This window comes from Doryrhamphus excisus, chromosome 2, assembly GCF_030265055.1.
Source record: "Doryrhamphus excisus isolate RoL2022-K1 chromosome 2, RoL_Dexc_1.0, whole genome shotgun sequence".
In the NCBI taxonomy this organism is placed as follows: Eukaryota; Metazoa; Chordata; class Actinopteri; order Syngnathiformes; family Syngnathidae; genus Doryrhamphus; species Doryrhamphus excisus.
Window position 1 is genome coordinate 6,374,139 of NC_080467.1, and position 18,586 is coordinate 6,392,724.

Below are 18,586 nucleotides of genomic sequence, written 5' to 3' on the forward strand. Positions count from 1 at the left end.
GTAGAAAGTCTCTTTCTAATCAGGATAAGAAAGTGTTTTATTGCCAGTTATGATCATACACATGCTAGGAATTTGTTGTGGTGAAGTAGGTGCAGACACATCTATTAAAAATGAAAATAGAAAATATAACATTATGAATATACGTATATACACAATCTGTTTTTGTGTTTGTTTGACAAAAGACGGAGGGGTGTAATGATGCATTTTAATAACGATTCGATTCGTATCATGATTTGCGGTTACCGATTCAAAGACAATAGTGGTTCATTTAGAAATATTCATTCATTTTCTACCGCTTATCCTCCCGAGGGTTGTGGGGGGTGCTGGAGCCTATCCCAGCTGTCTTCAGGCGAGAGGCTGGGGTACACCCTGGACTGGTGGCCAGCCAATCACAGGGCACATATAGACAAACAACCATTCACACTCACATTCATACCTATGGACAATTTGGAGTCATCAATTAACCTAGCATGTTTTTGGAATGTGGGAGGAAACCAGAGTACCCGGAGAAAACATGCAGAGATGGCCGAGGGCGGGACTGAACCCTCGTCTCCTTGCTGTGAGGTCTGCATGCTAACCACTCGTCCACCGTGCAGCCCTGCATTCATTCAGTAGAGCATACAAATATTTAGCATTTACTTGTTTATAAAGCTAGCTCTAGCTGGCAGTGCTGTTTATGTATTTTAACAAAGACTAAAAAAAGTTTATAATGTTTAAAAAAAGTTTAAAAATAAACAAAACTTTTCCTCACTGGAAGATTGGAATGACAAGCACCTTGCAACTTGTGTACGTCTGACCCCTTCAGGATGCATCAATACTGCAAGTGAATCCCATATGACATGTCTGTGTATTTTGTTGTCCGATTAGAAAGAATCATGTTTAATGATGATTTTATGATTAAAGACATTATAAGTTTTGGTTACGGTTGAAAAAATAATTTTTGCTTTGAGTAAGTTATGTGAAGTATTTGTGAGTATTTGTTCACCTTCTAGTCCAAGATGGCCGTCAACATTCCAGGAGCCATAGCCATGTTCTTCTTCTACGTGCTGGTTTTCGGCATCGGCATCTGGGCTTACTTCAAGGGCCGTCGGGAAAAGCGCAAACATACGACCACCTTCCTGGAGCTGTCACTGCTGGCCAATCGGCACATTAGCATGTTGGTGGGAATCTGCACCTTGACGGGTGAGGCTCTTTCCGGGCAGTAGTATGGTAAATGGTGACCTTGGTGACATCTCCGTTCCTCCTGCAGCCACGTGGGTGGGAGGTGGCTTCATCGTGGGCCTGGCAGAGATAGTGTACACCCCCTCCATGGGCGTGGCCTGGGCCATCACGGTGATTCTGGGATACAGCGCTTCTTTTATTATTGGTGATTTCTCTTCCTGAGACATTTACTGTCAATCAATCAATAACTTGTTAGCACAACAACAGATCAGAGTTGAAGTGTCCCACAGGGACAAATGCAACACGGTTTGACTCACACTTTGCGGCTCTCGAACAGGTAGCCTCTTGTTCGCCAAGCCGCTCCATGAGAGACACTGCATCACCGTGATGGATCTTTTCCAGCACAATTACGGCAAAGTTCTGACGGGGGCTTTTTGTGTGACATCGATTTTGCTTGATGTATTCTGGCTTCCCTCCACCCTCATCGGCCTGGGTGATGTGCACACGCACACACACACACACACACACACATGAACATGCACTACACATGGTCAGATGTGATTTGTAGTGCGGCAACAATGTGTGTGTGTGTGTGACACAGGTGTGACCATGAGTGTGGTTCTGGACCTTTCTTTCAATGTTTGCGTTTGGATCTCGGTGGGGGTGGCCATCACATACACACTGCTGGGGGGGCTCTACTCTGTGGCCTACACTGACGTCATCCAGCTGCTCCTCATCTTCATCAGTCTGGTCTGTACACCTGTCTGCTTTAAACTGTGTGTGAGAGAGAGATTTTAACGGAGAGTGTGTGTGTGTGCAGTGGGCTTGTGTTCCCTTCGCTATGGCGAGTCAACACGTGGTCAACATCGGCTCCACACTAATGAACAACACGTTGCACGCTCCCTGGATTGGCAGCTGGAATGCCAACAACTTCTGGATCCTTCTGGATAATTTTTTATTTACGGTAAGAGCACACACACACACACACGCTAGTGGTGTGGAGGCCTGATGGTGTCGCCCTGTGGATGTGGTCTAGCTTCCTGCATAAAGTGCCCCCCCCTCACATCTATCTGACAGGCGCTGGGCAATTCTGGGTATCAATCCTTCCACCAGAGGACGCTGTCGGTAGCGTCTCCCATGATGGCCAAGCGTCTGTGCTTTATCGCCGCCTTCATCATCCTCATCTTCGGCATACCTCCCGTCCTGCTGGGGGCGGTGGCGGCATCCACAGGTAAGACTTCCTATCATCTGGGTAAAGCGCATTAAAGTGTCATGAGTGTTTTGCTGCCAGACTGGAACGCGACATCGTACGGTTCTCCATCACCATGGGAGCGGGGGGAGGCGGCGCTGGTCCTGCCCATGGTGCTGCAACACCTCACCCCCCCTTACATCTCCATCCTGGGGATCGCGTGCGTGGCCGCTGCTGTGATGTCATCTGCAGACTCCGCCCTGCTTTCCGCGGCGTCCGTGTTCTCATCCAACATCTACAAGAACATCCTGAGACCGCAGGTGAGGTCGGGTGTTGGCATCTGACAGTTGAGGGTGGGATGTGACTTTCCTGCTCTTCTGCTTTCAGGCGTCCGAGCGAGAGATCCAGCATGTGATCCGCCTCACGGTAGTGGTGGTGGGGGTGACCGGGGCGGCATTCACCAAACTGAAAACCAGCATGGTCCTGTTCTGGTTCGTGGGCATCCAAATATCCTACAACATCATTTTCCCTCAGCTCGTCTGCGTCCTCTTCTTCCACATCACCAATAGTTATGGTGCCATCTTGGGGGCTGTACTGGGTATCCTGATTCGGCTGCTGTGCGGTGAGCCCCTGATAGGCCTGACGCCTGTCATCATATTCCCGGGAAGCACTCTGGAGGACGGGACTCACGTGCAGCATTTCCCGGTCAAGACCTTCGCCATGCTGTGCTCCCTCGCCGCCATTTTGTTCTTCTCCTTCCTGGCATCTCAGCTTTTCAACAGAGGACTACTTCCTGTTCGCTGGGACGTCTTTCAAGTTACCGACCGCCCACCGCAGCGCCCCCAGTGTGCTGGCAGCACTGACGAGTGCAGTCCCATGAACAGTTAGCGGCCACCAGGGGGTGCCACCAATCACCAAAAGGATACCTTTGTGGAAAAATGCAAACATGCTAAAATTGTTAGCTAGCAGGTATCGACTATACATGTTAATGGTAATGGTTTTATTTCATTTGAACAATTGAGTGCATAATAAGTTAATTCCAAACTAAGACTGTTATAATTATTTGCCATCGGGGGCTTAGGGAACCAATAATAAAAATATATCTATACATATTTGAACCTAAATTTTATTTAATTTTTTTTTGTCCCGTCCAGCCATTGTGGCAGATAGTATTGTTGATCTAAATGCCATTACATGCTAAACAGATTAGCTCTGTGTCCAGAAAGGTGTAAGCTACAACTTCCCTGTACTATGAAATTTTATTTGCCGTTATTTGATGTTTTTGTGGGGCGGCACGGCGGTCTAGTGGTTAGCGCGCAGACCTCACAGCTAGGAGACCAGGGTTCAATTCCACCCTCGGCCATCTCTGTGTGGAGTTTGCATGTTCTCCCCGTGCATGCGTGGGTTTTCTCCGGGTATTCCTCACACATTCCAAAAAACATGCTAGGTTAATTGGCGACTCCAAATTGTCCATAGGTATGAATGTGAGTGTGAATGGTTGTTTGTCTATATGTGCCCTGTGATTGTGCCCCGCCTCTCGCCCGAAGACAGCTGGGATAGGCTCCAGTACCCCCCGCGACCCTCGTGAGGAAAAGCGGTAGAAAATGAATGAATGATATTTTTGTTATGCGAATTTGGAGCGGCCCGGACCGGAACCTAAATTCCTCACTTTACTTCCTGAACCTTTACTTCCTCAGGACATAAACCACACGGGCACAGACTTTCATTAAAATCGCCCTTGTCATTTTTGAGTGGTCGCGCTAGCTAGCCAAAACAAAAACACTTTGTTGACACCAAGAGGCTGCCAGCAAAGTAGGCCAATATTGATGGAGGTTTGTAAATATAGATATTAGAGTATTAGATGTTGAGGATTGCCACATGCCCGCACTATCAGGTAACTCTTCGCTCTTGCGAGGTGAGAGGCAGCGGCAGTGGGGGGTACCTAAAAATAGGTGAACCCCTTCCCTCAGAGGAGCTCAAGTCAAGTGCATCACAGCTTTATATCCTCAAGCACACGTCTATGAAAGAGGTACGTACTTTGTGGCCTGCAGCATGCTTTTTTTGCGTTGTCGAGATCTAATGACAGTCGTTAAACGTGTTTCCGAAACGCTTACGCCGGATCTATCGGTTTATTTCTGAAATGTCAGGACGTAGACGGAGCCATCCAGTGAATGACACATCAAAGGACTGATTGGCATCATTTTGGAACACCAAGACAAGATTAACTGTCCCAAAGATTAATCGTTAACTGGGATTTTGATCGGTAGTTTGTTGTTGCGTAGCGTGTCGTCTCAACAAGGTGCCCTTCAGTGAGGCATGCAAGTAACAAATGCGGGCCATGGGTGAAGATGTTCTGGTATTTTTCCAGCCTCTTTGCCGCCAGCTCCTGTCCAGTACTCTATACATATCAAAGGTCTTGTTTTGGACAACACGCCGCTCTGGCAACGCTTTCAACACCTCGTATCTTCACCGACATGGAGGCCAATCGTGCAAAAGTGCTTTATCATTTAATAAGCTAGTAACAACCCCTTTACAGTACGGTCACTGTAACAACTGTACTATTGTAACCAATCACAGGTAGCACCAGATAAACAGTAGTTATCTTTCTAGCCGTGTTCACAGTCACTTAGCGTCTAAAAGAAGACATATGTACAGGCTTAGATAAACATGCTACTTGAGATAGCCACTCCTCACATTACAGTAGGTGCACCTACAGTATATCCATATCCAAGATGTGTACAAATGGAGAACAGTTTCATGTTGTGGTTGGAGTTGTTTTGGTTTACAGCTGAAGATAAGGTTATCATTATGGCATTACTTCGCAGGAAGCTAAAATTCAACGCAATGCACAAAGTCTGAAGAGGTCATGATGGAACTGACACTAATCAACAAAGAAGGCCAAATTCAGTCGCCCTCCATTCTACTGAGAAGTCACTCCACTCAAGATTCACGCTATTTTTCTTTCCCGGATCAAGATTAAAGTCTTAGAGGCTTGTGGGATTCATAAGAACTTCTACTGCCTCGCTGGTCTCATGGCCTAACCTCACCATCATCTGAGATTTACGGTGATCCCATCCTGATAGCAAAGACTAAACACCCATTCTGGACTGAGTCACCCACACTTGAGATATTGATGGCTTCCAGGGATTCTCCCCCAAGCTACAACCAACATCGGACGGCCTATGTAAGGTCGTTGTCGGACAGCTCGGAGAGTGACACGGGCTTAAAAGCTACGTCAGAGCTGTATATATTTGAAAGCGACACACAAAACTTCATCCTGAGGTCTGACGCACAGACTAAACCCTTACGATGGACGTCACCCACTGAGGATAAAGAACATGATCATTGCGTTCCCTTGTGTGATTCAGCCAAGAGCGTGACACATGTTCAAGAATGGCCTACACCGGACTCTGAGTCAGACATGACAGGACTTAAGCCACCCGCTGAGGTTAACAATGTCACCCCACAAGGGCCGAGGAGCGTCAGTCCTGCAGAGCTGTGGGCGGATGCATGCCAGTTTTTTGCTGGCGAGGATCCAGATAAGATGGATGTTTTGCCTTCTTCCGTGAGCCACTTAACCCTGGAAGAGACACGGGTATCAGGTTACGGATTTCATGACGGCATTGACTGGACCACAGATTGGGCTCCACCGGTGGAGAGGTGGTCCTCAGTGGAGAGCTGGGCCAGCGCTCTGTCAGACTGGAGTGTCATTGTCTCTAACCCACCCAAGGACCACACTACCGCCTTCTCTGAGTTCGGAGCTGAGATAGACGCCCTGACCGAAGCGCTAGCGGACATAAATCCGTGCGCTGATACAAAAAGAACAGGGGTGGATCAATCCAAGATGGGAGTCCAAGATCAGGTGGTGGAAAAAAACACCCAGGAGGAATCGGGGCAGGGATGTGTCGCATTTCTACCGGAAAATGATTCAACAGATCACGATCAAAAGAAAACAGAAGGCAACTCTACCTGGACTTCCTTATCTAAAGATGTGGACCTTATTGACTTTGTCCAGTTCTTTGAGGAAGACTTTGACAACCACAATGAAGAAATCATACTAAAGATAGTGGAGGATGCAGATGTGATGGAACAACCTACACCTCCTGAGATAACAAACAAAGAGGTAAGCCATTTTTAATACATTAATCAGCAACAAAATCGGGTGCACACGTCCTAAACACTTGAAAACTTTAAATATACGCTCACATGCTCCAAACATTTATGGAGTCAGTGACAAAACCGACGCTTGGGAGACGTTGGACCTTCTAAAAAGGACAACAATCCCAAGCTTGGTTGCAGACAAAGGGATAGAAGATTATGGAGTGGCCATTGCAATCACTTGACTTAAATCTGATCGAGAATCAGATCGTGAAGAAGGGAGTTTCAGCATGAAAGGCCAAAAATGCCAGTAAACTGGAGGCCTTTGCCCACAAGGAGTGGGCTAAGATTCCTGGAGATCGTTGCAAGAAACTTGGGTCAAGCTATGTGTCATGTCTGAAGGACGTTATTAATGCCAAAGGGTGTTTTACGAAGTATTAAAAATGTATGTAACCAAGGGGTCGAATAATTTTGTCATAGTGGTAATCGCAGAATGGACATTTGTTGGAATATTACAAAAAGTAATGTTGTGATTTAAGTTGCATTTGTCCTTCTGTGATCTGTAAATTTGATTTGTGATTTGTAAACAAGATAAAAAATGAATGTCAAACTTGCCAAAATGCATTATTGCAGTAGGGGTTTAACAATATTGAACACAACTGTAATTGTCGTATACACTTTGTCATTTTTCAAAGCATTTTCAGCACAAACTATAGGGGGCACAAATGTCCTGACTTTAAAAGTTGTAATTTTGTTTTAGTTGTAATTTTGTACTTAAAAAAGAGCTAGATCCTTTTAAGCTAAAGATAGCTCACAACAAATGACAGCGCCACGCACGCTAATAAAACCACACATAAACATGAACCCTGCTCTGACAAGTATGCCGTTATGCACTTTGGAAACTCGCTCCTTCCCCTTGGCGGCTGCCGCCATCATACCGACATACGCGGTCATGGAGGTGAACACAATGTAAAAAAAAGTCTTGCCACCATTCGTCTGGTACCCCTTGCCCCGGATTCTGCGGGATGTTATGGATTCATATTCAAAATAGTGGGTGGTGGGCATAGTATAGGAGAACATCCAATGACCGGAGATGGCATCTAATAATAGCTAGGGGTTGGATGATAATAGCATGCTTTGAGGGGGGTGGTAGGACAGCTGTGGACTGTAACACGACTCCTACACACCCATTGCCGTATCATAGTCTTTAAAAAGGACGAGAACGGAGAACAGGTCCTGCATTCGTTTTTAATGGAGATCAGGTCCACAGCGGAGACAGTTGCGCAAAGGACTAATGGCCCGAGGGCTTGGATATGGACAGTTTTGTAAAGGTCACCTTTGCGGCTCAATAAGAAGGTATGTGTTGATTTATATGGACAATTGAGTAGAGAATGGTTTATTTGTGTTTAGTATGCTTGACATTAAAGCTTAAATAAATTAACATCTGACGAGTTTGAGGTGGACCTGAAGATCTAAACGACAGTCATTTTAATTATGTTACTTTTTGTTGTTTTCCCCAGCTGTCTGGACATGAAGAGTTTAACGTGACAGAGGACCAAAGTGTCCCTCGGGATCAGTGCGCCAATGCAAGCGACGGTTCAGCCGAGGTTGACCGTAATGGACTCGAAGCGTCAGCAGATCCCACGCTGATGAACCCTTATGTGTCAGGTGTGCCGGGCCTGGAATTTAACATGTTGACCGACACTCTAATGGACCTTGACGGAGTGCGCCAGATGGTGCCGCAGGGGGGGTGTCCTAAGTTTATTGTGCCCGTAGCTCCTCTAGAAATCAGCTCCAGCTTGGAGTGTCGCAGAAGCAGCTTGGAAGGCGATCAAAATAAAAGGGCATTCAATGACACTCACCCGCGAGCGTGGAGTCTTTGGACAGTTTGTGATGAGACCACCAAAGGAGACAACGAAGTGAGAACCACCGAGGAGATGACTGCGCTCTGTAGGAGACTTTCAACCACAACTGTTATTTCGGAGAAGAACCGAGGTGCAAGTACTTTTCCGGACAATCCCATCACTGGGAAAGTAAATCAGAAAATAGCAGCGAAGACGCCTCACAAAAATGTCAAGACCTCATTGGAGAGCAAATCTCGCTCCAAGAAATCCACCGCCCACCATCACGGTAGTTCTGCTTCTAATATAATAAATTTGCCTCATCTTCCAACTCAAACAGCCTCCAAACAAAAAGAAACAGGAGAAAATCAGCCTCTTGCGGTTGCCGAGGAGAAAACCGGAAGCATTGGTGGAGAAAAGTCAAAGCCACATGGCAAGAAAAAAAAGAAACACAACCATAATACGACAGCGGCGAAGATCGCAGCCGAGCCTGTGGTCGAAACGGACAATAGCACAAAGGCTAAATGTGCTAAAGGAAGGATTGAAACATTTGAGGCGAAACTCAGCGCCAAACCTACCAAAACCCACAGGGAGACATCGGACAGTGTTGAGAAAAAGCATCCAGATCCAGACAGGCATCACACCAAAAACAGCCGGCTAAATGAAGATATCAATAAAAAGCGACGCCTGTCTGAGGATAAGTTTGGAAAGTTTTTGGAAACAAAGACAACAAAGCCGGGTGTCTCCTTTCAGTTGAAGACTGTGGACGTTGCAAAGGCGGATGTTGGAGTGCCTCGTAAAAAGGCGCACCCTGAAGTGGACAAACACAAAACAAGCACACCCAAGGAAGGTAAGAAATTATTTGTATCTTTGTTACCTATCTTTGCGTGGTTAGCACGCATTGAGACCTGAGTTCAATTCCACCCTTGGCCATCTCTGTGTGGAGTTGCATGTTCTCCCCATGCATGTGTGGGTTTCACCCCCCATTCCAAAAACATGCTAGCTTCATTGTCCACTCCAAATTGTCCATAGGTATAAATGTGAGTGTGAATGGTTGTTTGTCTATATGTGCCCTGTGATTGGCTGGCCACCAGTCCAGGGTGTACCCCTGAGGATAAGCAGTCGATAATGAATGAATGAATGAATGAATGTTACCTAACAGGACTGCGAAACAAACCGTGATTGAATGTAAAAATGTGAAAGCTTTTTTTGTTTTTAATTTACTACACAGGAACTTATTTCCATACGCGAGTTGGTTTCGGTTTGCATACATTTTGCAGTTAGCGTACAATATGACACACATATCTTGTTGTGTTTTAATACACTGCATGGGTGGCAACTGTGTTCTTAATGTATTTGTATCACAAAACGTCCTATTTTTAACTTGCATGTTTTCTGCCTAAACAGAGTGCAGAAGAAATCATAACAGGAAGTCAAACTAGTCATACTGAAGAAAATCACAGTTTCTTAACAATTGTTGCTGCCCACACGAGTACCAGAAGAAATCATAAGATCATTTAAACATCAATTCAGTTCAATTCTCACACTTTATTAAGACCGGAGGGGCAATTTAACATTCATTCATTTTCTACATTTTCTAAGGGGGTGCTGGAGCCTATCCCAGCTGTCTTCGGGCAAGAGGCGGGGTACACCCTGGACTGGTGGCCAGCCAATCACAGGGCACATATAGACAAACAACCATTCACACTCACATTCATACCTATGGACAATTTGGAGTGGCCAATTAACCTAGCATGTTTTTGGAATGTGGGAGGAAACCGGAGTAAACCCACGCATGCACTGGGAGAACATGCAAACTCCACACAGAGATGGAATTGAACTCGGGTCTCCTAGCTGTGAGGTCTGCGCGCTAACCACTCGATCGCCGTGCCAATTTAACATTAGTTTTAAGAAAAGTACTGAAGAAGAACAAGAAATCCCTAATATTAACCCTATTAATACCGTAATATTTTTACAATGTGCTGTGGGACAATAAAAGCAGCTGCCTGTCACAAATGGCCCTCGGGTTGCACTTTGGATACCCCTGAAGTAAGTAAAGAAAATGACAAGGTTTCTTTACATAACGTTTGCCACCTAAACGGGCTGCAGAAGAAACTGAAGGAAGTAGGGGCCTACTAATTAAAATTAAAAATAATAAATAAATGTTTAGTAATGACCCGAGTTCAATTCCACTCTCGGCCATCTCTGTGTGGAGTTTGCATGTTCTCCCCGTGCATGCGTGGTTTTAATTGGCCACTCCAAATTGTCCATAGGTATGAATGTGAGTAGGTATGAATGTGGCATGGTCCAGGGTGGACCCTCTCGCCTGAAGACAGCTGGGATAGGCTCCAGCACCCCCTCATGAGATAAGCGGTAGAAAATGAATGAATGAATGTTTAGTAATGGCTACTCCTCCTATCTTTCTAAATAAAAGTGCACGCCATGACTTACAGAGCCCAAGGTGGTGCAGACCATCCAGGCGGCGTCTGTGAGCGGCGACCCTCAAAGTCTCAGTCTTTGGTGTCAGTTCTCAGCCATCTCGAGCGACCGTGTTATCACCTGGAGGAGAGAGGGCGCTCTGCTGGCAGAGGTGAAGCAAAGGTATCTGGATTCATTACCTCTGTCAAAGGAGTTGCGCTCGTCCGTGCAGTGACCTCGGTTCTTGTGGCGCTATGCGTGTCTTTGAAGTGCAGGGGACGAGAGTCGAGCATGTGTCACCATCTCCAAGGCCTCCCACAAAGACCTGGGAAAGTACCAGTGTTGTCTCAGCAGCTCAAATGGCTCCATCACACTGGACTACGTACTCACTTATGAAGGTATTTTCCGTCATTCTTGATACTTTTTAAAAATGCATTTTGTTTTTTAAATTGTGAATTTGTTCCACAGTGCTTTGTGAGATTGTCATCCCAGCGTCTCCAACAACCATCTCATGTGAGTTTTTCTTCATTTTGCATCACCATACCGACCTGACAAATGATTCTCTCCTTCAGCTGCATCTGGTGAGACGGGTGCCGAGGAGGAAGACGTCCAGTGCTCCAGGCTGCTGTTCAAAGAGGACTTCCTGTCAGAGCAGTACTTTGGGGAGAACCACCCCGTCAGCATCGTCACAGAGAAGGCACACTTCGGTGAAGGGATGCACCGTCGGGCTTTTCGGACCAAGCTGCACAAGGGTCAGGTGCCGCTCTTCCTGTCGGGACACTCGTGCGTCCTCAAAGTGCACAATGCCGTCAGTTATGGGACCAAGAACAATGAAGAACTCGTTCAGAGGAACTTCAGCTTGGCTGTGGAGGTAAGGCCTGCATATAGAGTAGTATATGGTGTGCAATAATACATGAACAAATACATATTACAATATGTTCCAACATTTGTAAAAATACTTTTCAGGCAATTACATATTATTATTTCCCATTTGTTTAAACACGTAATCACAAAGGTCAGATTTCTACTAATACATACCTAGTTATGGATTTATTTTCATTCATTCATTCATTCACGAGGGTCGCGGGGGTGCTGGAGCCTATCCCAGCTGTTGTCGGGCGAGAAGCGGGGTACACTCTGGACTGGTGGCCAGCCAATCCCAGGGCACATATAGACAAACAACCATTCACACTCACATTCATACCTATGGACAATTTGGAGTCGCTAATTAACCTTAGCATGTTTTTGGAATGTGGGAGGAAACCGGAGTACCCGGAGAAAACCCACGCATGCACGGGGAGAACATGCAAACTCCACACAGAGATGGCCGAGGGTGGAATTGAACCTAGCTGTGAGGTCTGCGCGCTAACCACTCGACCGCCGTGCAGCCTGGAATAAATTCAATCGATTGGAAAACCTCTGGATCCTGGTGGAGAACATTTGATGGCCGAGGCTGGAATTGAACCTTGGTCTCCTAGCTGTGAGGTCTGCGCGCTAACCACTTGACTGCCGTGCCGCCTGGATTTATTTTATTATATATATTTTTTATTGACATAGTGCAAGCTTTCATTTTGTGACTTTTTAAAAAGTATTTTTTATTTAATTTTTCAGAGTTTTTAATATTATTTTATGTCATTATTGATTACATTAACATGATTCTAATTCTTTATCTGTATAATTTCAATTTTGATAACAGAATTGTCCATACATATGACTGTCCATGGTATATGATATTTTTATCATTATTTGTGGTTTGGATGGCTCTACCCCCTCAGTCACGTAAGTTACAAATAAAGTTTTATAAACAGTGAATGGGATTCTATTTGTGAGTATAGTTTTACTATAGTAAAAATACCATATGTAATGTGGCGCTTGTATGGAATGTTCCATTGCTTTATAACAATAGCCCCCCGTTATTAAACATGCTAATAAACAGTGACCTAGTGACCTTTGTCGTGTAGGAGTGTCATGTTCAAAACACCGCCAGGGAGTACATCAAGGAGTACATGGTCGCCGCCAAGTCTGTGGAAGCCTTCGGTGAAGTTCCAGAGTGAGTGGCGCAATTTCAAACTATTTGGGAAATACCAAAATGATCCTTGAAATGATGGTTTCCCGCTAGGATCATTCCCATCTACCTGGTTCACCGCCCGTCCAGCAACGTCCCGTATGCCACACTGGAGGAGGAGCTGATCGGCGATTTTGTCAAGTACTCGGTGAAGGACGGCAAAGAGATCAACCTGATGAGGCGGGACTCTGAGGCGGGACGCAAGTGCTGTGCCTTCCAGCATTGGGTATACCAAAGGACGGACGGAAACCTGCTGGTCACTGACATGCAAGGTGGGGACCAAGATGTACATTCTCCTCTTCTCCGTTTACCTTTATTATTACTGAGCTAGCCATTTTGTACTTAACACACAGGACAAGACTTTATACTTTATCATAATAAATTCTTGATATATGCAATATTTTTAGAGATAGAGCACAGAAAACCTGTTTACAACCTTCTGAACAAGGGTTTTAAACATTATTAGAGCCCTCTAGATGTGAAATAACAACCCTATAGTCACATTTACACTCCTATTACCTAATATACAGTAAACATAAGAATGTGAAAGCATGAAAGGGACAACTGTGTGCCTTTTTAATTATTTTCATGTTTTTTTTCTTGAAATGAATGACAGAAATACAAAAAACAACAAACATGACATGGCTTATTTATTTAAAAATAATAATAAAGAAATCTTTCAAAATCTCATTTTTATAGAATAATATATATCACTTGGGTATTTGCCTAAAATGGACAAATATTTTGGTTGTTGTTTTTAAATATATAACATTTGTCAATTTGGTTTATCTAGAAAAAAGATTATTTGTTTTCTGAAAAAAACATCAATAATTACTAGTTTTTTGTGGAAAAATTATGAGCATTAGTACACAAGAAATTTATTTCCAAGTAAAACGAGAAACAGAACTTTTTCCACTGTTCATGTAATAACAACAAATGTAACATTAATTTGTTTTCTGAAAAAAAACAATAATTATTAGTTTTTTTGTTGAAAAATTATGAGCATTACTAAACAATAAATTTATTTCCAAGTAAAACAAGAAACATAACTTTTTCCACTGTTCACGTAATAACAATAAATGTAACAATTTGTTTTCTGAAAAAAAACCATCAATAATTATTAGATTTTTTTGTGGAAAAATTATGAGCATTACTACACAAGAAATTTCCAAGTAAAACAAGAAACATAACTTTTTCCACTGTTCATGTAATAACTATAAATGTAACATTAATACATACATTTACTTTTAATTTGATTTTCCAAAAATTCCTAAAATGCCTAATAAGGCAAACATTACTTTTCCTAGAGAATAACAAAAATATGACTTTTTCAGCATCTTGGATTTATGGAATATTATACCAATAAGGAAAATAAGCTTTGTGTGACATTTCCTTCATTTTGACTTTTGTCAAGACATGAATGAAAACATGTTTAGCATTGTATTTTTTTTTAACAATAAATCGGTCTGAATAATGACTGCATGTTGTTTTGCAGGCGTTGGCATGAAGCTTACCGACGTAGGAATCGCAACATGTAAGAAAGGGTGAGTGTTTCTGTGTTACATTGAATGATAGGAATTATTTTATCATTCTACTTTTTTCCCCTTCCTTGTTTTCAGCTATAAGGGCTTTAAAGGAAACTGCTCCACCTCCTTCATTGACCAGTTTAAAGTCTTGCACCAGTGTAACTCCTACTGTGAGATCCTGGGCCTCACGTCTTTGCAGCCTAAACCGGCGAAAAAACCTTCTTGTGCTCCGAAAAACAAACCTCAACCTCCTGGAGGAGCCAAAAAAAAAACATTTGGGCCAACGCTGAAAGCAAAGTCCTAACAGGAGGCTAACAGGAGTGTTAAACTGTGATGTCTTAGCTGGCTTTTTTTTTTTTTTTTTTTTTTTTACTTTTAGTGATGTTTTCAGGCTGTTAAGTTCATTAAATTCAAGAAATTTGTTAATTAACTTATTGTTTGTGAAAAATGGAGGACATATTGTTGTTTGCTAATTTAGTGTGGGTGGTTTACTTGTACACATTTATAAAAAAAAAAACAGTTGCTTGTAATTTCATGTAAAGGACAATCTGCTATATGGAAATATGATGTCCCCCGCCCCATTCCTCAACACACACTGAAGTGTCTCTGCATTGTTGAGGCTTTGTTGTTGTTCAAGGACACTTTTGACAAAGAAAGACAAGGCCGAATACAGAAGTGATGTTCCACCATTTTGGGTGCCTCATTTTTGACAGTCCATTCACACTGCAAGGAACTTTGAACTTGAAGTCAAACATAACATCTTTGTTTTGGGGAACAAATGTACTGAGTATTAAGGGTTACAAAGAGAATATCCACTTATTGTTTTTATTTGCATTTCTGTTTTAGACCAGAGTCACCAACCTTTTTGAAAACCTAGAGTTACTTCCTGGGTCCTGATGAATGCAAAGGGGCTACCAGTTTGATACACGCCTCTGTAATAGCCAATTGTTAGCACAGCAACGTAACATCCAGTACACTAAATATGTGTTTTTCAACCTTTTTTGAACCACGGCACGTTTTTTTTTTACTTTGGAAAACTCTTGCGCCACACCACGAACCACCTCAAATGCATCACTAAGTCTACTGGAGGAACGAGGCAATCAGCTACGTGTTGCCACACGGACGAGTATTCCATTGCTCTGCCGGTCTTTACACTACGGACACTCGACAATGACATATTTTCAGAAAGTGATTAATAAATGTTATTTTTATGATAATAATTAGATAATAATTAGGGTTAGAGGCACACCTAGTGTACCGCGGCACAGTGGTTGAAAAATCAAAACACTAAACAGACTGAACTAGCATGCTAACAATATCCATTAGTAGTAATGGCTAACTTAGCTCAGCAGTTAGCCACCAGCTCGGCGGCTGAATCACAACACACGCCAATATCACGGTGCAACCAGCATATAGCGTTGAATTAATTATATAAGTTATATAATTCTATAATTATTATAGAAATAATTGGGGTTACTCACGTTTATAAACCGATATTGTTAGTTGGACATCAAATGTTACGACAACTCTGAAACCTGCTCCGCTGCCCTGGTGCTTTGAGGTGTAAATGGAGGCTGCGTTTAATCATGTTCACTTAAAGCAACTAAGCAACTAAAGAGAACAGACACTAGTAAACCAGTCCTTTGGACAAATGTTTAAATTATTTAAAAATACATTGCCCTTTTCCAGTTTACATGTAATTGTGTTTTAACAACAACGGGAAAAATTAGATGCAGCTCACAGGTTGTTGTGATGTTCGGGGTGTCAGTGAAAGCATCTCGCAATCTGTTTAGTGAGGAAGTGTTGCGATGATGAACGGACGAGAGACGTGTTTGTTTTACAGTTCATTCATTCATTCATTCATTCATTCATTCATTCATTTTCTACCGCTTATCCAAACGAGGGTTTTCCCAAAAGATTATTAGATTTTTTTACATATTTGACTTCACCATAATGTTATTTTTTTCCAATTTGCAAGACAAGAAGACCAAAATGTTGCCAGGTTAGTTTGGGTGTTTCAGGAAGTATTGTATTTGACCCAAATATCAGACCGACCCACCCAAAAAAACCAAAAAGGTTTTCTTTGGGTCATGAGATTTACACACGCTAATCTAAAGGTGCTGCCAATTGAACTTCAGGGATTTTCTTCCAGTCACTCACAAACAGGTTATTTTACTGATATTGAAAAATACCATACATTACTTTTGGCTGAAAAGATATTTTTCCAAAAACAGGTCGTGAAAAAGAGGGTGTCGTCTTATTGTCAGTGTCAGCTTACATTGGTGTCAATATGCTGTATGACAGATTTGAGTCCATATTAATTAAAATAAGCAAATTGGTAAACTGTTAGTCAAACTTTGAATTTTTTGCAGTGTGCATCATACTGTACACTGTACTTACTACATTTGTGGAACATGTGACAAACCAAGTTGTTGGACAATCAACCTGAAACATTTAAATAATTAAACTATAAATTAAAAAAAAAATATATATATAATTAAAAAAAAAAAAAAAAAGAATGCTCCAACACGGTGAAACAAGTGTTTCTTTTTCCACGCTGTAGCTATTTAGTGTGATAATGGCGTTTGATTACACAGGACACAAACACCATTGTCACACTCCACAGCTCCGCGGGACAGGACTCGGGTTCAGGAATTCTGGAATTAGGGTCATCCGTGGCAGCACTAGAAAAACAAAGAAAAACAGACTTGGTGGGACGTCTGCAGTTGTGTTTGCCAGACAGATGTTATAGTTCCCTTGGATAATACATATACTGTATATGCTGTATTATGTGTCTTAATACAAAAAGTAATACTTCACCTCATCGTAGTAAGACGCCGTCCTCTTCACACCACGTTCCTTCAGCTACTATCCCGTCCTCGTACAGTCTCACGCTCTCATATACCTTCCAGAATCTTTCCAAAATGGTTAAAAGTCCAGAAGCTCACAGCAGGCGGGGGTTTGTGTTTTTTGTGGGAGGATTTTAAGGTGATTCATGGTCGGTCCAAGTCTTTATGTAGACAGAGCAGGCTGTGGACAAACAGCCAGTTCTGGATTAGTGATAAGGTACACGGGGGAAGTATTGATCGACCCTGACCGTAGGTAGCTAAGCAGAAGGTGGGGTGAGTCCATGTGGGCAAGGGGCAGGAGGAAAAAATGACCCAGTATGGCAATAAGGGTCTTTGTAACCTGCATAATAAAGGATCTTGTCTATTAGATCTGCAAAGATGCTGCCTTTTAACACAAGTTTTTTAAATATGTAATAAAAAAAGAGCAAATGAAGAGTTGACGGGTTGGTTTGTCATGATAGGGCTTGATAAAACGTCCCTGTGCTTGCCTGGGTGCCGTTTATTTGCTCGCCCTTGGAACTGATAACTTGTAGATTATGTGTGTGAATGAACGGACGTCCCTTCACCACACAGCATGTGCACCATAACTTAAATAGTCCCGAAAATATGCTTCAGCCCCAATTATTTACAAAAAAAAGGATTAGTGAATCTTCTATTTTGACAACAAATACAAAATATAATTCATGCTCAATGACTATCAATCAATCAAACTTTATTTGTAGAGCACTTTTCATACATAGAATGTAACAACAACAATTCATTCATTCATTCATTCATTCATTCATTTTCTACCGCTTATCCCAACGAGGGTTTTCCCAAGGTTTTCCCAAAAGATTATACATTTTTTTTACATATATGACTTCACCATAATGTTTAGCAGTAAGTGTTATTTTTTTCCAATTTGCAAGACAAGAAGACCAAAATGTTGCCAGTTTAGTTTGGGTTTTTCAGGAAGTATTGTATTTGACCCAAATATCAGACCGGACCCACCCAAATAAATCCGAAAAGGTTTATTTGGGTCATGAGATTTACACATGCTAACCTAAAGGTGCTGCCAATTGAACTTCAGGGATTTTCTTCCTGTCACTCACACAGAGGTTATTTTACTCATATTGAAAAACATCATACATTAATTTTGGCTAAAAAGATATTTTTCCAAAAACAGGTTGTGAAAAAGAGCACAAAGTGCTATACATGTTAAAAAACAAAAACAACAACAAGACACACATAAGAAGTTTGTTTGAGGAACCAGAAACCAGAACCAGAGGAACCAGTTCAGGAAGCGTTGCCATCTGCGCTGGGGGCTGCCCACGGCCCAGGCCATAATGCCGCAACTCAGGCGCCCACCACACCAAAAGGTAGGCAGGGGGACCCACAGGGCTGCAGTGGGGCACCGCTACAGAGCTCCCAGCCACCCCAGTCGGTAAGCCCCCAACCGA

The 18,586-nt window shown here is 42.9% G+C and overlaps 1 protein-coding gene and 1 long non-coding RNA gene across 2 annotated transcripts; one reads left to right on the plus strand and one right to left on the minus strand.

Annotated features, from left to right (window-relative positions):
- Positions 1-853: 853 nt before the first annotated feature.
- Positions 854-17,305, minus strand: LOC131112335 (uncharacterized). Its single transcript, XR_009121381.1, has 5 exons — positions 17,119-17,305; positions 15,780-16,982; positions 11,256-11,585; positions 10,741-11,032; positions 854-3,276 (listed from the first exon to the last, which is right to left on the minus strand). It is a non-coding gene; the product is annotated as an uncharacterized LOC131112335 (long non-coding RNA).
- Positions 5,111-16,635, plus strand: alpk2 (alpha-kinase 2). Its single transcript, XM_058064170.1, has 10 exons — positions 5,111-6,473; positions 7,969-9,139; positions 10,743-10,890; positions 10,978-11,105; positions 11,176-11,220; positions 11,280-11,578; positions 12,669-12,757; positions 12,827-13,044; positions 14,268-14,316; positions 14,392-16,635. The coding sequence occupies exons 1-10, from the start codon at positions 5,484-5,486 to the stop codon at positions 14,600-14,602; spliced, it is 3,348 nt and encodes a 1,115-aa protein (XP_057920153.1). The 5' UTR covers positions 5,111-5,483; the 3' UTR covers positions 14,603-16,635.
- Positions 17,306-18,586: the final 1,281 nt, after the last annotated feature.

Coding starts and splice junctions, on each gene's coding strand:
- alpk2 (XM_058064170.1), top strand. CDS start 5,484: ATGGCTTCCAGGGATTCTCCCCCAAGCTACAACCAACATCGGACGGCC. Junction 11,106..11,175: donor CTACGTACTCACTTATGAAG/GTATTTTCCGTC, acceptor TTTGTTCCACAG/TGCTTTGTGAGATTGTCATC. Junction 14,317..14,391: donor ATCGCAACATGTAAGAAAGG/GTGAGTGTTTCT, acceptor CCTTGTTTTCAG/CTATAAGGGCTTTAAAGGAA.